The sequence below is a fragment of the Amblyraja radiata genome, chromosome 4 (genome assembly GCF_010909765.2).
Source record: "Amblyraja radiata isolate CabotCenter1 chromosome 4, sAmbRad1.1.pri, whole genome shotgun sequence".
Classification (NCBI taxonomy): domain Eukaryota; kingdom Metazoa; phylum Chordata; class Chondrichthyes; order Rajiformes; family Rajidae; genus Amblyraja; species Amblyraja radiata.
In genome coordinates, this window is record NC_045959.1 from 70,572,080 (window position 1) to 70,596,945 (window position 24,866).

The 24,866-nt window shown below is 41.9% G+C and overlaps 1 protein-coding gene across 1 annotated transcript in view; it reads right to left on the minus strand.

Annotated features, from left to right (window-relative positions):
- The window catches only part of pxdnl (peroxidasin like), a 498,663-nt gene that overhangs the window by 224,085 nt on the left and 249,712 nt on the right, over positions 1-24,866 (minus strand). Inside the window, exons 3-6 of the mRNA XM_033020388.1 lie at positions 21,061-21,132; positions 8,943-9,014; positions 1,466-1,537; positions 210-379 (exon numbers count right to left, since the gene is read on the minus strand). Coding sequence (XP_032876279.1) covers positions 210-379; positions 1,466-1,537; positions 8,943-9,014; positions 21,061-21,132 — 386 coding nt within the window. The remainder of the gene's footprint in view (positions 1-209; positions 380-1,465; positions 1,538-8,942; positions 9,015-21,060; positions 21,133-24,866) is intronic.

Here is a 24,866-nt window from a genome sequence, read left to right on the forward strand (position 1 = left end):
CTGGGATTATCCCAACGTTTAAGAAACAGTTAGACAGGTACATGGACAGGACAGGTTTGGAGGGATATGGACCAAGGGCAGGCAGGTGGGACATGTTGGCCGGTGTGGGCAAGTTGGGCCGAAGGGCCTGTTTCCACACTGTTATCACTCTATGACTCACTTTGTGACTAATGCTTAGTGAGATAGACTGTACTGCAAATAGAGCTTACCACAGTTAAACTCCTCTGCAGTCACTGAGGCAACTGATCTGCCTTGCAAGGCCCGAGGATGTTCGCAGCTTGCAGCGGCCTGGGTGTGGCTGCTTTTGGCATAGCTCTTCAGCAATTCTCCCAACCACATTAGCTGACAATCACAAACCAGTCCATTGGAGTCCAAACGGCTGCAACCAGATAAAACAAAGATTGCATTAAAATATATCTATTTGTCTTGTGGACCATTCTGCAAAAAAAAATCATAATTCCTATCATGCAATGAGCACAGAACACCCCCCCTCTTTTTTTGTTCTAACAGTACTATTTCCTTTCTCCCTCCTCTCACAAGGTCCACGTTAACTATTAAGTGTAGCTATTCTTGGGTGAATATACAGAGTGATGTGAATTCATCATCAGTTGCAGAGTGCAAATGTACAATGTAGTCCTCAACCCAGCAGCCAATGGAAGCAGCATACATTACATTTTTACTCGATGCAACCAAAGGCTATTGTCCACTGAGTGTCTTCAGGTTTCTAATAATGTTATTTCCACATTCACCAAGATCCACGCCGTGATAGGGAGGAAGTATATCACTGGCCAATTTCCCTCAGCCCTGCCCACTAATCCAGCCAGTCAGGGGCCAGTTTCAGATCTCTCACCACAACCTTCATTGTTAGAAACATAGTAAATAGGTGCAGGAGTCAGCCATTCGGCCCTTTGAGCCAGTCATTCAATATGATCATGGCTGATGAATTGGTCTATTAATTCAGAAGGGTTAAATATTTAAAGAACACCTACTTGAAAAACATACCCTCTCAATAACTTCAGAGTAGGTCTGGTTGTATAATTGGCCAACACTATGAACTGGCCTCACATGCACTGATTAAAGTTATGGAGGCACCATCCAGGCATATGTTGTATGACATTGGACATCACAATGCATGTCCGTGATTCATTTTCTATGCCGTTATCAGCTCTCAATTTCAGCAACACTGTGGTAAAAATGTAATGAAGGACACAGCAGCCAGTCTAACGAGTGGCAGACAGGCTAACAAGAGACTTATTAATTTTTATTTATAAAATTCCGGCTGCACCATTGTTTGATCCACCTTAATGTAGCAATGCATCCTATTATATGCTAATATTAAATTAACCATTTAAACTGCATTGGCCAGCACCTGTATTTGTGACCCAAATAAAATCAGATACAGTAAAGCTCTGTAACATTGACCAATAGACTTAAGAAAATAATAGTTGAAGATGTGACAACTTACAGTCTTTTCAGTGAAGTCAGATGAGAGAAAGTTCCAGCGGGAATTCTTGACACTTTATTATTATGTAAAAATCTGAGAAGTTAAAAGGGCAAGTTAATCACAAAAGCGATCAATGATTTTAATGTAATTTTATATCATTTATACTTGATGAATATATTCCTTTTTAATAACCACATGACTTAATTTTGCCCCAGGTTTGTTTAAACATACTCTTCCAAATTGAAATTGCCTGTAGGAAAAGAGACTTGTTAGTTTCCATTTATATTGTCTGAAAATTTAGCAGGAACATTAGCCTAAAACTTGTGGGGAAATGTCGAAACTTAATTCATTGAACTCAGGAAATTGGAGATTTCTGCTCAAATTCCCGAATTTCCTATCAGCTATTCCCAGATCTATCAGCTGCATACTGTGCCGCCCTACATATTCACTTTCCAACATGTACTTCCTACTCCACAGAAACATGATTTGGTTGATAATATCCTTGACCTAAAAGTCTGGTTGAAATCCAATGCCAAGTTTTCTGCACTTTATCTACGCTATAATTTTAACATGGAATGTCAGTGCATACTACATAGTCAGAACAATATGTTAATGAAATTCATCTTTATCCACTGGGAAATAATGAAAATCCTATGATCTTATCAAAGGAAAACAGAAATGTGCTTATTTCTTCTTATTCCCCTAAAGGAATGGCTTTGATAAGCATGCTGAGATGGAACAACTTATTTAAGTGGTATGTCTCTATGCATAATATGATTGCTTAATTTGTTTGCTTTAAAATAGCGACTGAAAATCAGATCAATTTCTTACTTGTAAAGCACCTTTGAATAGTTCTGAAACATTTACTAATAGTCATCAATGTAAATGTAAAATGCATCTGATCTGACATTCTTCAACACTCTGAAACAGTTTGATCATTGATCTGAAGATTAAGATATATTTTTTGAGAGTAGGATGTGATTTGCAATCTGAAATATTACTTTTGATGCATATTCTGTAATATAATATATATCTAATCTGACAAACTAATTTTGAGAATTATTTTAAATCCCCAGATTAAATTAAATAATCATTTACTTCAGTACTGTACTACACCTGTTGTTATCTTGCTACTTGTTGTTTGTTGCTTTAATATTAGATTCACAATCATTCGTTTGCTTACAAGAATGTACTTTATATCAGCTTAACGATGAACATCTTATTCTTCGGGAAAATATGTATATTTTAATCTAGCATTGTCATAGGGAAATTGCTCATTTCATGAGCATCTTGTGGAAAACTATGCCATTGATGAATTATCTCTGGAAGTTTGCTTGTTTGCAGTTTGCAGTAAGCTTGTATCTGACCATTATAAATTAAATTTGTCTTCTGCTCTATTTAGCACATGAATTAAAGATACAAACAACCTTTATTTAAATACCAATTTAGGACACCTCAGTATTTATTCCCCACAGCCATCAGGCTATTAAACCTGGCTCGGACAAACTCTGAACATTAATAGCCCATTGTCTGTTATTTGCACTTTATTAGTTTATTTATTCATGTGTTTTGTAGTCAATGCCTACTATGTTCTGTTATGCTGAAGCAAAGCAAGAATTTCATTGTCCTATCAGGGACACATGACAATAAACTCACTTGAACTTGAACTTTGCAAACTCACTATTTTGAAACATGTTCAAAAGTGTATTTTGTGATTTGTGGATAAAACAAAATCTAGCCTGTGCTTTTTCAATAGTCACACATGAGATTATGGCCATGAAAATAAACATAGATCATTTATATGAGATGGATATGATATCCTGCGGTATAATAGAATAAAATGATTTGTATTTTAGCTGGTGTAATCAAGATCAGACTTCAAGTCTATCTAAAGTTTAAAACTCAAACCAAACGGAAGATTAATATTTTAAATTATTTAGGAAATCATGTGTGAAGTTACAATATATTTTGATCCAAACATTGAATTTAAATGGGTCCATCTTTATGTATCAGTAACAGGCTGGTCAGTCTGGGCCTAACAGATTTAAAATTGTCATCTATTTAATTGTTTCATCATACCTCATGCAATCCTTCAAACCTCAGCTTATTCCATTTGTGAATTCTGTTTAGGCAGTTCCAAGGCAGAACCTATTCAATGCCCACTTCATATAAATTAAAAATACCAAAACGCTTTCCAGCATTGTCTTCAATGGCTTCCAAAATTTATCAAAAGCTTTATTCAGCCTGAAAATGTCCTTAGCTGCCAGAGGAGATAGTTGAGGTAGGTGCTATAACATTTGGACAGGGACATAGATAGGAAAGGTTTAGAAGGATATGGGCCAAACACAGGCAGATGCGACTAGCATTGATGGGGCTGAAGTGCCTGCTTCTGTGCCGTATGGCTCTGGGACTCTACTGATTAGCAAGATCACAGGGTGGATCTATGTTCAGTACTCCATTACTGAACCTAACTGGGGCACGAGGTGGAGCCACAATTGACATTTGCAGTGATAAGACTCCAGCAGAAAGGCATCAAGGTTTATTGTCCAACAATTACCTGCTGAAATAGAAAAAACAAAATTCAATTTGAGGAGTGCTGTCTGCACTCCCACTGCAGTTAAATAGGATGGTGACTTCAGGTTTCAAATGTATTAATGCAGAAAAGGACCATGTGGAAACAATATAGACGGGAAAGTTCCAGAGCGATATGGGCTAAACGCAGCCAGGAGGATGTGGGTTTGATCTTATAGAGGTGTACAAAATCATGATAGGAATAGATTGGGTAAATGCACAAAGTGTTGTTCCCAGTGTTGGGGAATCGAGAAGCAGAGAACATAGGTTTAAGGTGGGGGAGGTGGTTCAGGCAGGTATTTTCGCCACATTTACATTTAGACAGGTACATGGACAGGATAGATTTAGAGGGATATGGGGAAAATGGCAGGCAGGCAGGTAGGACTAGTGCAGATGAGACATGTTGGTCAGTGTGGGCAAGTTGAGTTGAAGGGTCTGTTTCCAAGCTGTATGACTCTCTGACTATGACTATCATAAATGGGCATCTTGGTCAGCATGGGCAAGCTGGGCCGAAGGGCCTGTTTCCATGATGCATGGCTCTATGACTAAATAGAGAGCTGATGAGTCCTGTAGTCACCATAAATGTTACCTTTTTAGAGGAATGCAGAAGCAATACAATCAATACAATCAGTTTTATTTGTCACTTGCACATAAAGTGCAAGTGAAATGAATTTGCCAGCAGCGGTACAATGAAAAAGAACACACAAAAACACAATAAAAATTTAACACAAACATCCACCACAGCATTCATCACTGTGGTGGAAGGCACAAAATTTGGCCAGTGCTCCTCCATTTTCCCCCGTGGTCGGGACCTCAACTCTCCGCAGCTGCAGCTGCAGGCGTCCAGATGAGTGAAAGTCCAGGTAAGTCCTGAAACGGTGCCTCCCCCACCGGAGACTGCGGCTTCAGGTTGGTGTAGGCCGCAGGCCGCAGGGCCGGCGGTCGAAGCTCTCCTCCAGGAATCCCCGGCGAGGGACCCCGCTCCTGATGGTAAGTCGCCACCACACCCGTGGTAGAAGTTGGCCTCGGGCCGGCGATGGTGGCTTCTTCTTCTCCCAGGTCCCCAACGAGGGATCCCAGGCTGCAGACGCCGCGCCAGCTGGAGCTCTGCAGACCCCGGCTTCAGGCTGCCGCGGGCCAGCGAACTGGAGCACTCCCCTCTGGCGAACCCCGGCGACGGCTCGCCTGCTCCCCGCTGAGAGTCCGCGCTGCGCCCGCTGCTGAAGCTCTGAGCGCGTCTCCGGGAAAGGCCGCACCGATCCTCGATGTTAGGCCACAGGGGAGGCGACATGGAAAAAGCTGCCTCTCTGTGGAGGAGGCGACCAAAGCGGTTTCCCCCTTATCCCCCCACACCACCCCCCACACAAGACACACAAAGAAACATTAAAAATATACATTAAAACATACTAAAAAAACAAAAACAAAAATTTAAAAATGGACACGCTGCTGACAGGGCCCCCACCGAAGCAAATATTAACCAAAATTCATATTTGAAATGCTTCCCATCATGATTTTATGTTGTCAGTTAAAATTGTATTTTTAGAGGATATTTTTGTCTTCATTGAATATAATTAAAACCAGGAAAGAAAATTACTTCAAATGGATGTACCCTTGTGCAGTTTATTTTCTGCAGTGATCTTACTGTGAAGCTCATGTACTTTTGTAACAGCATTATATTTAAGAATTTCCATTATATTTAAGATGTTATCTGCAGATATTTTTCTATTAAGCTGGTCGGCAAGTGAGCTGCTGAATTTTAATGTGTCACATTTATAGGTTTATGGATTTTCAGAGATATTTGTTAAAGACGAAGTGCAAAAATGCCAAATTTCTTCTCCATGTTTATACCCAAAAGAGATTGATGCTGTCATGATGCATTTATGTATTTGCAACACTGAATATTTAATCTATAGAATTAAAAATAATAATAATTCTGTAGTAAAACTAAGTCTCCAAATTGCAGAAACACTGTTGAATGATTATTTCAATAATAGGGAACAACTTACTTTGTTAACTGTGCAAGCACTTCACATCAAATTAAACTGAATTTTCTCGCACATTACGTTTAATAATTCTCATCAAAAGAACCCATTTCATTTATCATTGGTTCTGTAATATTGCTTTTTTAGATATCTAATGACCTGAGAGCTTGAAAAAAACTCATCTGTAATGTCCAGATGCATTTCATTGTCATTGTTTAACTATGTAAAATGTCACTTAACTATGTAATTGTTTAAACTGATTGTTTAAATAAGTTTTGCATTCAAGTAATCCATATGATCTTTGTGTACGTGGAAATCAAATTTTAGTTTTTTTTCTCAATGTATTTGAACTTAAACAGAAACAAAAAAAAGCACTTGTGTAAACGAGAACAAATTCACTCGCAACAATATGCATTTTTATAGTAATATGGTCTGAAATATAAATGTCCTGACACACATTGCATTATTCTATACAACATATCTGAAAATGTAATGTTATATTAAAAAATCTCCTGTGGTGGAATCAGACAGATTGTTGGTTCATGAGACTGTTTCAAGCAACTCATAATGCCTTGAAATTATATTTTACTTTCTATTTAAGTCCAACATGGGAGTTCATTTTAAAGCAGCATCCTCACAGCTCATTTTAAGGTGTGATGAAGAATGCCTCTCATGAACCATCAATAGTGTCTTTTATTTATTATTTGGAAGTGCATTTTACCTTCTATCAAACACCCACATTCATCCAGTTAACAATCCCTATTCATTGTTTACTTTGAGTAGCTTCCAAATCATGAAGACAGTTTCTAATGTTCTGCAAATTAGCCGTACTAAAATGTTAGTGTCACCGAAAGAAAATAAAGTTGAGCAAGTTGATTAATTGTATACACAAAGACAGGAAGTCTTTCAGTTTTCATCTGTAATTATAATTCATTTACTGCCTCATGGCCATTGATTTGGAATAGCTTAGCAGGGAGTGTTGCATGTTTAATTGTCCCATACCTTGTATTGGATTTTTGACTTTACAATAATGATTAATTGTTAAATATTATTCTTATTGCATATAAATGTCACAGTAAGCACAATGTAAATAATGGAACATTTCTACTTATTTTCCCTTAGTGTTATGTTCAGAAAGGAATCAAATAATTTCATTTTATTACACAACATAAGCATATAAACATGTGTAACATTTACTAGATAGTTTCAGGATTAATAGCAGACTTGAAATAAACATAAAGGTTTCTGAAAATGTAACGTTAAATTTTACATCGGTGGTGTAATGCTTATCTTTCCAATTACAACTCTCAATGGCATTAGAAACATATGCTTTCATCTCCCCATAATATATCCAATCACCTTAAAAAGGAAGTAGTAAATGGCCTGTCCCATCAGCATGTGATTGCATGCGTCTAGCGCGAACAAACGTAGTCGCTTGAGGCGTACGGCCTCACGGGGCCGGTCCCACTTGGATCGGCGGAGGCGTATGGAGTTGTGCGGGGCTGGTCCCGAGATCGCGCGGGGCTCAAAAAATCTTGCACTGTTCGAATATCCCGCGTGCCAACGGCCTATCGGCCCGCAGGCGCATTGAGGGCGTACGCAGCGTCTCGACGGGCGTACGCAGCGTCTTGATGTCGTACGCAGCATCTTGACGGCGTATGCCTAGCGCGTGTCATTGCGCGATGACGTCACCGCCCGGCGTGCCGTTGCGTGATGACGTCACCGCCCGGCGTGCCGTTGCGTGATGACGTCACCGCCCAACGCCGTGCGACATCCAAATTAAGTCGGCCCGCCTCCTGCTCAGCTGATTGGTGAGTATGATGTCGGGATCAGCCCCGCACAACTCCATACACCTCCGCGGTTCGAATTGGGACCGGCCCCGCGAGGCCGTACGCCTCAAGCGACCACGTTTGGTCGCGCTAGCATGCTGGTGGGACAGGCCCTTAACAAACTTTGCACAAACACAGTGGTGCAAACCGGTTGAACCACAAAATATCTGATTCACATTTTAACAATATATATCTTCCTGTGGGAATCCACAAATGGAAGATTTGTCAAATCGGTAGCAAAGAAAGCAAACTCAATGTGCTAGCATTTATTTCACGAGAGCATGTAATGCTGAGGCTCTATAAGGCGCTGGTCAGGCCGCATTTGGAATTTTGGGCACCGTATCTGAGGAGGGATTTATTGCCTCCGGAGAGGGTCCAGAGGAGGTTTACAAGAATGATCCCAGGAAGGAGTAGGTTAACCTATGATGAGCGTTTGACAGCACTGGGCCTGTACTCGCTGGAGTTTAGAAGAATGATTGGGGACCTCATTAAGACATACAGAATAGTGAAAGGCTTGGATAGTGTAGATGTGGAGAGGATGTTTCCACTGGTGGGAGAATCTAGGACTAGAAATCATAGCCTCAGAATTAAAGGATGTTCTTTTAGGAAGGTGATGAGAATAAATTTCTTCAGTCAGAGGGTGGTGAATCTGTGGAATTTTTTGCCACAGAAGCTGTGGCAGTCAAGTCAAACTATATTTTTAAGGCAGAGATAGATAGATTCTTGATTAGTACGGGTGTCAGAGGTTATGGGGAGAAGGCAGGATAATGGGGTTAGGAGGGAGAGATGGATCAGCCATGATTGAATGGCGGAGTAGACTTGATGGGCCAAATGGCCTAATTCTGCTCCAATCACTTATGATCGTATGATTCTATGAAAGATAGCATGAAAGAGTGATGCACAAAGAGCAGGAGATTCTATTTCATCATTGCTCTTCTGGAATTTTAATACAAAGATTCACCACATATTGACATTTTAAAATCCAGTACTTTTTTGGGTTAAATAATTAGAACTATGTTAGTTTTCGACCCCAGAGCAAAAAGCAATTAGTTTGGTCAGTTCGATCAAGGACAAAAGCACACAAAGCAGATTAACAGCAGTTCATGCAGCACTTACAATCTCTCTAGTTTGGGAAGATCGCTAAATGTTTCTCGCTCTAGTATCTCTATGTGGTTGAAGTGAATGTATCTGTTGAAAAATTCATGTTAACAATTAGTATTCATGATTACTGCCTTAGAATGTGAAACAAACCCAAGCTACTGGAAACTAGAGATTTTTCTTATTCCATGGATTTTCCATACTACTAACATTATTGCGTTAGAAGCTGAGTAAATATAAATTCCTTTGGAAGTAGTGCTTTCACATTGGAATTTCTTCTTAACCACATCTTTAAAGTGTTTCACACAGGCATATAAACTCAAGCATCCTGACAGCTTCTCTGAAGCAATTATGGCAAATGACTAATCAATTATTCCTTTTGCCATTGATTAATTGGCAAGATGTCTTTACATAGAAACAAAGAGCTGCAGAAGTTGGTTTTCAAAATAGGACATAAAGTGCTGGAGCAACTCAGCAGGTCAGGCAGCATCTCATAGGAACATATAAAAATAGGTGCAATAGGTGCAGGAGTAGGACATTCGGCCCTTCGACCCAGCACCGCCATTCAATATGATCATGGCTGATCATCTAAAATCAGTACCCCATTCTTGGTTTTTCCCCATATCCCTTAATTCCTCTAGCCCTAAGAACTAAATCTAACTTTCTCTTGAAAAAATCCAGTGAATTGGCCTCCACTGCCTACTGTGGCAGAGAATTCCACAGATTCACAACTCTCTGGGTGAAGACGTTTTTCCTCATCTCATCCCTGGTTCTGGGCTCCCCCAACATCGGGAACATTTTTCCTGCATCTAGCCTGCCCGATCCTTTAAGAATTTTATGTTTCTATATGATCTCCTCTCATCCTCCTAAATTCCAGTGAATACAAGCCCAGTCGACCGATTCATTCATCATATGTCTGTCCCGCCATCCTGGGAATTAACCCAGTGAACCTACTGATTGGGAGCAAAACCTCCAAAGGTCTTGCACGGTCAAGTAACCTCCAGACTAACCTTCACCACATAAATATTAATAAGAAAATCTCTCAATTTCCAGTTGCAGTGAGCAGAAGAAGGGATAAAGCACATGGCAAAAGAAAAACTGAGAAAGCTTTACGTCAAATTTGATGCAATATTTAATTCTAAGATAATATGCTTGATCACCTTAAATTGCTTAAGGAAGCATATTCTGTGCTTTCCCTTTTCTGTCAAGTGAATATTGAACAATTTATTCACAGCCAGCCTACATAGTACTGCCAATTATTGGGCAATTATTGCCGATAAGAATATGTTAAGAACAGCCAATTTTTGCCTTAGATTTTGAAGGAGTCTTTATTACATTCAGATACTCACCTCCAAAAATCATTAATAGAATAATTATACTTTGATATTTTAAAATGGCAGAACTTACAGATGTGACATGAAAGGCCAACTTAAACTTTAATTCATGCTTGAATTGTTCGAGAATAATCTGATCAAACTCTGTAGTCAATCTGAATAACACCTTAAACCGAGTTGATAGATCTCTGCAGATGCATTGTAACAAACCCTGAAGTGTTGGGACGTGAGGAGTCAGTCACATTTCCACTTTGGTATTTGGTGTTGGAAAGATCAGATCACGTTTAGTTATGATTCTGCCGCATATTTCAAAGGAATGATGACCGTCTAGCCGCACACATCACAGCAGATATAAAACTGAGCTAAATGTAGTGGAACCCGATAGCTGCAAGACTGTAATAATTATCCCCTGGCAAGAAAAGTAGCTACAGTAAACTGATGGCATAACAGCAATAATCAGCACAATATCGATTTTAAAAGTCGGTTATGCACAACAGTGAATGGTTAATAGCAGCCAAATATCTACAAACAATATACTAGTCCTCCCGTTCATTTGATTAATTAAAAGTTTTATATTTAGAAATGTATATTAATTTCACCAAATTATACCTGGCATAATATAATTATATCTTTATTTAGGAAAATCACCGATTGTCTATTATAACTTGGTTCCTAAAGTACATTTATACTTACCCCACAATGTAGAGTGAGATTGCATTTATTTGAGTAGAAACAAAGAGAGGGTGCGAGAGTTAAGAGTGTCTGAAGAAGGCTCCTGACCCAAAGCGTCATCCATCCTTTATCTCCAGAGATGCTTCCTGACCTGCTGAGTTACTCCAGCACTGTGCTTTTGCATTTATCATTACTGTATGAATACTGTTTATTCGGTGACCTTCGTGTGAACAAGCAATTTTATTGTACCTGATACAAATGACAATGAACTAATATAATCTAATTTAGTTTCATAATATCCTTGGAGATTTTGCATTTTCCATTTATTTAACTCACTTGATGCTAATCAAGTGATGTATTTTGACCTTGCCATTGATTAGACAAAGGAAACAACTTATTGCAGAGGTAAGGGAACCTGGGATTAAACTAATTTATGTTTGTAATGCTGATAAATATACTAAATATACTGCTATACCAATAGTATAAGAACTGTATAAAAGGAAGTATAAGAACAGGATAAAATTCCTCTCAGTGGTCTTAGTTCCTTTCAGTTCATTATTCTACCGCTTACTTAGTTAGTCTCTTGGGTTTGTGATGATTTGCTTCTATTTTAGTTCCTTGGGTTTGAGATGGCTAATGTGCGACTCAATTATGCCATCTCAGATGGAGTAGGAGATGTATGATGAGGTGGGTGGGTGGTAATATCATAGGTGGTTACTACTCCCAATGAAGATATACCAGTTTCCATATGTTATTTTGATAACTCCTTTTAGATCTTTTTAGTTTTAGTTTTAGAGAAACAGGGCCTTCGACCCACCAAGTCAATGCCAACCAGCGATCCCTGCAAACCAACACTATCCTACACACACTAGGGACAGTTTACAACTTTTCTTTTATTGAAGCCAATAAACCTACAATGCTGTGTGGTTTTGGAGTGTGGGAGGAAATCGGAGCACCTGGAGAAAACCCACGCAGGTCACGGGGAGAACATACAAACTCCGTACAGACAGCTCCCGTAGTCAGGATTGAACCTGGGTGTCTGGCGCTGTAAGGCAGAAACTATACTGCTGCGCCATCGTGCTGCTTTGGATTGGGGACGATTTGCTTCTACTTTAGTTTCCTGGGTTTGGATGACTAATGAGTGATTTTATGATGCCATTGGGTATTAATGCAGGAGTAGCAAGATGGATTCAACAGTGGCTGAATGGGAGATGCCAGAGAGTAATGGTGGATGGCTGTTTGTCAGGTTGGAGGCAGGTGACTAGTGGGGTGCCTCAGGGATCTGTGTTGGGTCCACTGTTGTTTGTCATGTACATCAATGATCTGGATGAAGGTGTGGTAAATTGGATTAGTAAGTATGCAGATGATACTAAGATAGGTGGTGTTGTGGATAATGAAGTAGATTTCCAAAGTCTACAGAGAGATTTAGGCCATTTGGAAGAATGGGCTGAAAGATGGCAGATGGAGTTTAAAGCTGATAAGTGTGAGGTGCTACATCTTGGCAGGACAAATCAAAATAGGACGTACATGGTAAATGGTAGCGAATTGAGGAATGCAGTTGAACAGAGGGATCTAGGAATAACTGTGCATAGTTCCCTGAAGGTGGAATCTCATGTAGATAGGGTGGTAAAGAAAGTTTTTGGTATGCTAGCCTTTATAAATCAGAGCATTGAGTATAGAAGTTGGGATGTAATGTTAAAATTGTACAAGGCATTGGTGAGACCAATTCTGGAGTATGGTGTACAATTTTGGTCGCCCAATTATAGGAAGGATGTCAACAAAATAGAGAGAGTGCAGAGGAGATTTACTAGAATGTTGCCTGGGTTTCAGCAACTAAGTTACAGAGAAAGGTTGAATAAGTTAGGTCTTTATTCTTTGGAGCGCAGAAGGTTAAGGGGGGACTTGATAGAGGTCTTTAAAATGATGAGAGGGATAGACAGAGTTGACGTGGATAAGCTTTTCCCATTGAGAGTAGGGAAGATTCAAACAAGAGGACATGACTTCAGAATTAAGGGACAGAAGTTTAGGGGTAACATGAGGGGGAACTTCTTTACTCAGAGAGTGGTAGCTGTGTGGAATGAGCTTCCAGTGGAAGTGGTGGAGGCAGGTTCGATTTTATCATTTAAAGATAAATTGGATAGGTATATGGATGGGAAAGGAATGGAGGGTTATGGTCTGAGTGCAGGTAGATGGGACTTGGGGAAAAAAAGTGTTCGGCACGAACTTGTAGGGCCGAGATGGCCTGTTTCCGTGCTGTAATTGTTATATGGTTATATGGTTATCTCAGATGGTGTATGATTTGTGTGCTGAGGTGGGTTGGTGGTAATACAATAAAAAGGTGGTTGCTGCTCCCAGTGAAGAGATTCCAGATGCTCTATGTTCGTCTGGGAGCTCCTATTACAATTACAATACATTTATTGGTCATGGGTCAAAGGTTTCTGACTCATCGGGAATGCTGAACATATTTCAAATAAGCTGCAAGAACACCTTGACATAAATCAATGAGCCAGGTGGAATATAGGTCCAATAATTCCTGAGTTATTATGAGCTTTCTTTTTAAAAGTCTTATTTACGTAATAGAGTTAAAATTTAAATTATTTGCAGCCTTTGCCAAACTCAGTGCCAGGGTTGGCTTTGAACCATGTGTATGATCCTTGACCAAGACCAACTGTTTGCACTACCACACGATATTTAACTTTGACTCCACCTTATTGTATCCACATCCGTCCATGCCTTTTTTTTTAAAGCTTCAGGTATAATTACACCCATACTACTTTGACTGAGCTCAGTGTGTTTTACCTCCTCCAAAAAAATGTTTTTGTGTTCAACTAACACCATCCCATCACCAATCAGTTTGCCTATCTATATTGGATCCTGGTGATCTAACATCTCTTTAAATGGCTTGGGATTAATATTTGATGTTTCTGTGGTCCACTGGGATATTGTTTATATATTAAATGTTCTATATAAATAAATGTTGTCTTGCAGTCTACAACATATCTAAAAGCCTTGAACCTATTAAATCTATGCCTGGATGACTTGAATATTTCCACAGAGAAAACCAAGCCTTCCACATACATAAATAAAGACTCAATGGCATGAGAAACAAAAATTATATGCTTGTATCAATAAGCATTTAAAGACAGCTGGCAGATGTCTTACAAAACCATAACTGAAACAACAGATTCTAGTGTTATTAATGTAATAGCATCAGAATATTAGGATTGCATTTTGTTTTGTAACACATTGCTTTTTCATTTATCTTTTATTTAACATAAAATCTTCCCATTATAGTTGAAACCGTGCAGACATTATTTTTATTGCACACCTCGCACTTTAGAATGCAATTTTATTTTGGCTGATCAGCAATTTCTTTCTTTGACTTTAACCTTCACTTTCGCACAGTTTTACGGCTTTTTTGATTTCCAATTTCTCCTCTGTTGTTCACTCAAACCAGTATTGAATGCACCATTCTGAGGGGATATTCATTATCCAAATGCTTGGCTTCACTGCACTAGGTTAGTTTTTTTTTAAAAACATCATTCTCTCCTTGACTTGAAAACTCTGGGATTGTCCAACTCTTAGATCTTTCTGTGCTCCTACACTTTTAGGGATACAAATCCCATGTTTGACATTACCCATTTATTTTAGTTTCTTTGATGTTGCCTCTTATTTGATAACGTTCAAAACGTAGTGAACAGTGGCTCACGACCTTTTATTTCGGCTTCTTGATTAAAGAGAGAATGTCATAGGTTTATTATCCATGCCAGCCAAAACCACTTTTGCAAGTGAACCATGTTGTATGGCTTTGCACCATGTGACGGGAAAATAAATTGAATTGATTAAATACATAATCCATCATCAGTATAGGCATTACAGCAATCCTGAAGCAGAATAGTCTTCATGAACAAATGACTATGTGGCTTATAACATTCCAGCGGTATCAGGTTCTGTTTGGAACAATTAAATTACTTCTCCGCAAATGATTAACTAATCGGCGAATGTATAAAAATCGGCATCTAAACAAAATAATTAATTTGTAATGATCTAGGAAGCCTGTGATCAGAAATGTAACTAGACGTCAGTATTTCATCATAAATGTTTATCCGTAATAAGCAAAATTAAAGATGTTAGCACAATCAAGGGAATCTCATCAGTTCATCATCTGGAACAATGTTATTCTGAAAACACCAAGCATCAATAAGCACCAAATAGTTACATAAATACAAAGTCAAGTAACAGTTAATTCGTATAGAACATGGCACAGGAAATGTAATTAATTTAACACAATAATAATCCAAACTTCTTCAAATAATCATTACTTCCAAGCAAATCAGATAAAATTAGTAAGAACTCAAACCTTTTGGATGAAAAACACAATGCAAATAAATTGATTATTATTTAATCGACTTTCCAGTAACAATAATTATGGTGCAGTGTGCTTTTATTTGTCCATAGCTCATTGAAAGCAGTTTATAATAATCCTTTTTTTTTTTCAAGGGCAAGGTTGCAGATAATACATTTCTGCATTTACCCATCATTCACAGGCCACATTCAGAGCCATGCTGAAAATGAAATAATTGCTCAGCAGCAATCTACTGGCAGCTGAGCTGAGGATGCAGATGGTGAGAAGTAGCTGGCATAGTCTCAGGAAACAAGTCGCAATTTAACATAACAGTTGCAGCTGGATGTGAACCGCTGGCAACTTTCCACCAGTAATCAACGCTGGTGTATGAATTTTACACCTGCCGCAGCAGAATGAGTCTGAGATTGTTTTAATGGGCTTTATTTGAAACCCACTCCAGTGGATAGTAGCACAGTAATCCTGTTGAGAAAGGGTAAGTGATAAAATCAGTGATAAATCAGGTTGCCTCATCGAGGTCCCAGAAACACGTGCTGTTGGGATTACAACTGGAAAGCCCCAACATCCTGGGTGGGGTTGAAAGGATATTTTTTCTCTTCCAGCCCTCACAAGGAAATAAAATTAATATTTAAACATACTTAGGCCTTTACTGCCCCCACTCCTCTTTGTTGCTGGTTTGGCCTGTTACTGTAAGTGTGAAAAACATTGCTCGGATATTAAAAATGTTATAAGGGCTTATCCTTATACCTTGCACAGCCTTGCCAACTAATTTTAACAAAATACTTTATAACTTCAATGGAGGGTGTGGGCTCAGACCATCTTAAGGGGTTGGACAGGCTAGATGCAGGAAGATTGTTCCCGATGTTGGGGAAGTCCAGAACAAGGGGTCACAGTTTAAGGATAAGGGAGAAATCTTTTAGGACCGAGATGAGAAAAACATTTTTCACACAGAGAGTGGTGAATCTCTGGAATTCTCTGCCACAGAAGGTAGTTGAGGCCAGTTTGTTGGCTATATTTAAGAGGGAGTTAGATGTGGCCCTTGTGGCTAAAGCGATCAGGTGGTATGGAGAGAAGGCAGGTACAGGATACTGAGTGGATGATCAGCCATGATCATATTGAATGGCGGTGCAGGCTCAAAGGGCCGAATGGCCTACTCCTGCACCTATTTTCTATGTTTCTATGTTTCTATCACCCCCATGATAGTAAATGGGAAGGCCCTGGGATGTGTTGGTGAACAGAGAGACCTTGGGGAACAGGTACATGCAGTAGTTCATTGAGAGTGGCAACACAAGTAGACAGGGTGGTGAAGAAGGTTTATTGTGTGGGAATCTTTATCAGCTGTGGCACTGACTGCAAGCTATGTCATCGTAATACAGTTGCAAAAAATACTGGTTGGACTGTACTTGGGAGTAATGAGTGCCGTTCTTTTCAATGCGCTATAGGAAGGATGTGGTTAAACTAGAGAGGGTACAGAAAAGATTCACAAGGACGCTGCTTGGATTGGCGGCCTTCGGTTATAAGGGGAGACTGGATAGTCTCAGACTTTTCCCTGAAGAGAAGAAGGCTGAGAAGTGACCGCATAGAAGTTTATAAAATTATGATGAGCACAGATAGGGTAAATAATCACAGTCATTCCCCCAGGATAGGGGAATCTAACTGAGAGGAAATATGTTTACGGTGTGAGGGGTAAGATTTAAAGCTTTGAGGGGCAAACCTTTCACATTGTGGGTGATGAGGATATTTAACGAGTTGCCTGCAGAAGTGGTATAGACAGATATAATCTCGATATAATTAAAAGTCTCTGTCTTGTGTGTGTGTGTGTGTGTGCGTGTGTGTGTGTGTGTGTGGTGTGTGTGTGTGTGTGTGCGTGTGTCAATCTGATCAAATGCTAGGCCACAGCCTTCCCATTTTCACACATCCTACTCGTAATGGTGATAAACATCTTCCCGTCACAAGAAGAAAACCAGATTTAATTTTCTTCAAAAGGGATTGCGAATATTGTCCATAAATAGTCCATTTATTTCTGGCAAGGAGAAAAAAAAGTTAACGATACGCCTGCCCCAATGTATATTCTTGGTATCTCCAAACATAGAAACATAGAAAAATAATTGCAGGAGTAGATCAATCGGCCCTTCGAGCCAGCACCACCATTCATGGCTGATCTTTTAAAATAAGTGCTGCTGTTCCTGCTTTCTCCCCATAACCCTTGATTCCTTTAGTCCCAAGAGCTAAATCTAACTCTCTCTTGAAAATATCCAGTGAATTGGCCTCCACTGCCTTGTGTGGTAGAAAATTCCACAGATTCACAACTCTCTGAGTAATAACGTTTTTCCTCATCTCTGTCCTAAATGGCCTACGCCTTATTCTTAAACTGTGACCCCTGGTTCTGGACTCCCCCAACATCGGGAATATTTTTCCTGCATCTATCCTGTCTAATCCTTAAAGAATTTTATATGTTTCTAAAAGATACCCTCTCATCCTTCTAAATTCCAGTGAATACAAGCCCAGTCGACCAGTTCTTTCATCATATGTCAGTCCCGCCATCCCAGGAATTAACCTGGTGAACCTACACTGCACTCCCTCAATAGCAAACATACCCACTGTTTATTAAAGAACCAACTTCCTCAATGTAGAAGTAGCTTAGTTTAGTTTAGAGATACAGAGCGGAAACAGGCCATTCGGCCCATCAGGTCTGCTGACCAGCGATCAGCTCATATTAACACTATCCTACACACACTGGGGCCAATTTTTACATTTACCAAGCCAATTTACCTACAAACCCGTACGTCTTTGGAGTGTGGGAGAAAACCGAAGATCTTGGAGAAAACCCATGCAGGTCACGGGGAGAACGTACAAACTCCATAGACAGCACCCATAGTCGGGATCGAACCTGGGTCTTCGGTGCTGCAGGCGCTGTAAGACAGCAGCTCTACTGCTGCGCCACCGTGATACACCATTTGGAATGAAACACAAGGAGCTCAGATGGCTGTGCCTCGATATTAATGCATTAGCTTGAAATGTAGACAGTAATTCTAGATGGCATATGGCAGAAACATGCTCAGTAACTATAGCTAACAGCGAAGTGCTCAAATGATGGGTAAACAGTCAGGATCACTGCTGGTCTTTATTGGCAATGAGGAGATCATTAGTATAGGCAGGTGTTTGGCTCGTTTTTATTACCTAGATTCGAAAGGGAGCTGATTATAATCACACTCTTATTTTGAAGCTGCCAAAAATGAATCTACCTGTTGCAATTTTTTTTTAATCATCACCATGAGCATCAAGACATCTGGGACAGTGGGCCAGGGGTGAAAATGTTTTACCTAAAGGTAAATCTGGCCTTGTTTCCTCCAACTCAACGCATCAAGCCTAGGGCCTAACCTTACTCTTGTTCATATTTGTATGGATTTGTGCCATTAAAATGCAAGCAATGGTAGAAAGGAGAATGTTTTGGAGGTCAGGCAAGTGTGCCTAAATGTAGAGAGCTTTTCAATAGTCTTGCCTTCTGACAATTGAGAAACTTGTCTCAAAATTAGATTACAAATGGTTTTTCCAGTATTATGCAGTCTGAAACTGATGTTTTCTAAACTGAAATATGACAATGTTTAGTGTCATCCTAAAATTTCAACTGGACGCTTCCTGTTGTCAGCTGCCCTGATATGATTTCCATGTCAACACACAAGTCATTCACTATGTAAGTGGGATAAAATTTTAGCTTTGGATTCATGTTGCCCATCTTGTTGATATTCCACATAATCCAATTGAATTTCCCATTGCTTGCATAAATACCACTGAGTGTTGAGAAATTAATAGTGGCAATGATATGTCATTTTCTAAACTCATTCGAAAAATAGTTTAATTGGCTTGTGTAGGTAGGAACTGTAGATGCTGGTTTAAACCGAAGATATAGACACAAAAAGCTGATCAGACAGTATCTCTGGAGAAAAGGAATAGGTGACATTTCAGGTCGAGACCTTTCTTTGGATTTGTTCTTTATAAACTTGTGTTTTGTTGAATGTAAACATGGAATTTTCTGATGTGCACACATTTTATATCCAAGTGTTAAAAAAAGTGTGAAGTGTTTATAGTCAAGATACCTTTGCTCCGTGCAAGTTATTGTTTTGCCCAAAATACTGGGAGTGTACCAGCACTGTCACAGAAAAAGCAGCTCCTTTTAGGGGGTGCCGCACGATGGCAGCCTCGCCAACAATTTGTCTGACTTTTTGTCTTTTTTTGGGTTATTTTTAGTGAGTTTTAAAAGTTTTTGTTAATGTTCTCTGGTTTTGTTTTATGTGGAGGGTGGGGGAGGGAATCGGGGGACATTTTTTTTCAATCTCTTACCTTGTCGGAGATGCAATTGTTTTCCAGATCGTATCTCCGTTCACTCTGTGGCCTAACATCATGGAGCTGGAGGCCTTGCTCTGAACTGGCTTTGAGCCCCACCATGGGGGCGTGGACTTACCATCAGAGCCGATCCCTTGACTGGGATCGATGCTCCAACTGCGGCCTGCAGATTTCAACATCGCAGTGCTCACAGTCTCGGGTAGAGACCAAGTTGGGAAGCTCCAACAACGCAGAAGGTTCAACTAACCCCGACCAGGGGTCCGATCATCCGGCACGGGGAGCTTGATCGCCCCGATGCGGAGGGCCCGATCGCCCCGATGCAGGAGCCAAGGTCGCCCCATCAACGGAAGGCTCGAGACCCCCTCGATTGCAGGAGAACAAAGAAGGGACGAGATTGAACTTTTTTTCGCCTTCCATCACAGTGAGGAATGTGGAAGAGTCACTGTGGTGGATGTTTATGTTAAAATGTATTTTGTGTGTCTTGTTGATTTTTATTGGTATGACTAAAAGGCAAATCAAATTCCTGGATGTATAGAGTCATAGTCATAGAGTGATACAGTGTGGAAACAGGCCCTTCAGCCCAACTGCGCACAACGGCCAACATGCCCCAGCTGCATTAGTCCCACCTTGGCCTCAACTACCTCCTCTGGCAGTTTGTTCCATACACCCACCATCCTTTGTGTGAAAAAGTTACCCCTCAGATTCCTATTCAATCTTTTCCCCTTCACCTTGAACCTATGTCCTCTGGTCCTCGATTCCCCTACTCCGGGCAAGAAATTCTGTGCATCTACCCAACCTATTCCTCTCATGATTTAATACACCTCTATAAGATCACCCCTCATCCTCCTGCACTCCAAGGAATAGAGACCCAGCCTACTCAACCTCTCCCTATAGCTCAGACCCACTAGTCCTTGCAACATCCTCGAAAACTGAAGGTGCCTCTGAATCCTAGATGCCAGAGGACCCAGGGTTTCTTCAGAAATTCCATCCAGGACTCCAGCTGACGTCCAACAGAACCATGAATCTCTTGATGTTAAACAGTTGATCCATTATAGGTAAACATTTCTAAGAATATGTTAATCAATCTCAGCACATATTAGTTTAACTTGCTCTGAAAAACCAAAGGTTGCAGGGAATATTATCTATTGCCCCCAAGGAGAACATGGGTGTTTCTCAAGCAGGGCAGCTGTAAACATATTAAACAGCTGAAATGTATTTAGATACGATGTCCATTTACCGCATCTCAACATTTGTGATGTGGATTCTGGCTTTGGATGAAAAGATGCCAAGAATTCAGTTCCGAAACACTTGTACGGTTGGAAATTACTCCCAAGAATTTCAAGGTCAAAGGTGCAGAAGTGCCTTATTAATGTGGCAACATTCCTAAAATATGTTGATTCATTTAGGTCTTAAATTTACTTACAGCTGCTCCAGAGACACAAGTCCTTTAAATGCCTGTCTGTCGATTGCACGAATGTTATTCTTGTATAGGTAGCTGAAAATAAATCAGAAAGCAGAATTCAGAAATATTGTTCAAATCCAGTCAGCTTCATACCTTAGCTATTTCTAATTCAATTTCTCTTCCATGTTCCCATGTTTCTTTGATATTTGTCACATCCCTATTTAATTCCTTCTTATTCCAAGAATCTTGATTCTAGCCTTCATTGATTTCCAATGTTTAGGATCTATTCTACATTGCACAGTGAAGCTGGACAATATGCAGCATACAGGGCTGGTAACATTGGGTGAGAGTTGAGAGTGAGAAATTGCGAGGGAGCGTTGCGACCGGGGTGGGGGGGGGGGGCGTGAGAATTCTGTCATCAGCGTGAGAAATGGCTGAAATGCGTGACTCTCACGCTCAAAGCGTGAGAGTTGGCAGCCCTGTCTAAGGCCAGGATGTGACAACAGATGCACAGGGAGACACATACACAAAGGAAGACACATACACACACACAGGGAGAAGGACACACAGACACACACACAGGGAGACAGACACACACACACAGGGAGACAGACACATCCACACAGGGAGACACACACACACACGGGGAGACACGCACACACATGGGGAGACACACACACACACACACATACAGGGATACACACACACACATGGAGACACATACACACAGGGACACACATACACACACACACAGGGAGACACACACACACACAGGGAGACACAGACACACACACAGGGAGACACACACACAGGGAGACACATACACAGGGAGACACACACACAGGGAGACACACACACACAGGGAGACACACACACAGGGAGACACGCACACACACACACACACAGGGAGACACACACAGGGAGACACACAGACATGCACACACACAGGGAGACAGACACACACACACAGGGAGACAGAGACACACACACACAGGGAGAGACACACACACACACGGATACACACACATACACACAGGGAGAAACACACACACATACAGGGATACACACACACACACAGGGAGACACACACACAGGGAGACACACACAGGGAGACACACAGACATGCACACACTCTCAGGGAGACATACACGCAGGGAGACACACACACAGGGAGACACACACACAGGGAGAGACACACACACAGGGAGACACACACACACACACAGGGAGACACACAGACATGCGCACATACACACAGGGAGACACACACACACAGGGAGACACACACACACACACACACACACACAGGGAGACACACACACACACACACAGGGAGACACACACACACACACACACACAGGGAGAGACACACACACACACAGGGAGACACACACACAGGGAGACACACACACACACACACAGGGAGACACACACACACACACACACACAGGGAGAGACACACACACACACACAGGGAGACACACACACACACACACACACACATGCACACACAGGGAGATACACACACACACACACACACACACACAGGGAGAGAGACACACACACACACACACACACATGCACACACAGGGAGATACACACACACACACACACACACACACACACAGGGAGACACACACACACTGGGAGACACACACACACAGGGAGACACACACACAGGGAAACACACACAAAGGAAGACACATACACAAAGGAAGACACACACACAGGGAGACACACACACTGGGAGACACACACACACACAGAGGGAGACACACACAAGGAGACACACAGACATGCACACATTCTCAGGGAGACACACACACAGGGAGACACACACACACACAGGGAGACACAGTCACTCACAGCTGCCAACTGACGCGCTTCCACAGGCCCAGATCACACAGGTCATTGTGATATGGCGCAAAAAGACAAACTGTGCAGGGACTGAAGACAGCGTGAGAATTCTGTCATCAGCGTGAGAATTGGCTGAAATGCGTGACTCTCACGCTCAAAGCGTGAGAGTTGGCAGCCCTGTCTAAGGCCAGGATGTGACAACAGACGCACAGGGAGACACATACACAAAGGAAGACACACACACACACACAGGGAGAAGGACACACACACACACACACAGGGAGACAGACACACACACACAGGGAGACAGACACATCCACACAGGGAGAAGGACACACAGACACGGGGAGACACGCACACACACAGGGAGACAGACACACACACACAGGGAGAAGGACACACAGACACACACACACAGGGAGACAGACACACACACACAGGGAGAAAGACACACACACACACACACACAGGGAGACACACACACACACACGGATACACACACATACACACAGGGAGACACACACACACACGGGGAGACACGCACACACATGGGGAAACACACACACACACATACAGGGATACACACACACACACAGGGAGACACAGACACACACCCACACATGGAGACACATACACAAAGGAAGACACACACACAGGGAGACACACACACACAGAGGGAGACACAGACACACACACATACACACAGGGAGACACATACACAAAGGAAGACACACACACAGGGAGACACACACACACACAGGGAGACCCACACACACACACACACACAGGGAGACCCACACACACAGGGAGACACACACACACAGGGAGACACACACACACAGGGAGACACACACACACAGGGAGACACACACACAGGAAGACACACACACAGGGAGACACACACACAGGGAGACACACACACAGGGAGACACACACACACACAGGGAGACACACACACACACAGGGAGACACACACACACACAGGGAGACACACACACAGGGAGACACACACACAGGGAGACACACACACACACACACACACACACACACACACACACACACACACACACACACACACACACACACACACACAGGGAAACACACACACAGGGAGACACATACACAAAGGAAGACACACACACAGGGAGACACACACACAGGGAGACACACACACACACACACACACACACACACAGGGAGACACACACAGGGAGACACACACAGGGAGACACACACAGGGAGACACACAGATATGCACACACTCTCATGGAGACATACACGCAGGGAGACACACACACAGGGAGACACACACACACACAGGGAGACACACACACACACAGGGAGACACACACACACACAGGGAGACACACACACACACAGGGAGACACACACACACACAGGGAGACACACACACACACACAGGGAGACACACACACACACAGGGAGACACACACACACACACACACAGACATGCACACACACACAGAGAGATACACACACACACAGGGAGACACACACACAGGGAGACACACACACACACACTCACAGGGAGACACATACACAAAGGAAGACACACACACGGGGACACACACACACACACAGACACGCACACGGGGAGACACACACCCACACACAGGGATACACACACACACCTTTCCTTCCCCCCCTCCATCCTCCCCCTCCCTCCCTCTCTTTCCTCCCCTCCCTCTTTCCTCCCTCCTCCCTCGTTCCTCCCCCTCCCTCTTTTTCCTCACACTTCCTCTTTCTCCCCTTTCTCCTTCCCTTCCTTCATCCCCTTTCTACATTCCCTCCCCCTGTCTCTTTCCCTCCATCCCTCCCATTTTTTCTCTCTCTCTCTCTCTTTCACCCCTCCCTCTCTTTCTCCGGCCGCCCAATGGGGAGTCTGGCGGGCACGGTGTAGCGTGGATTGGTGGCGCAGGCGCTGCCGTGTGAGTTGAAGGGCAGGAGGG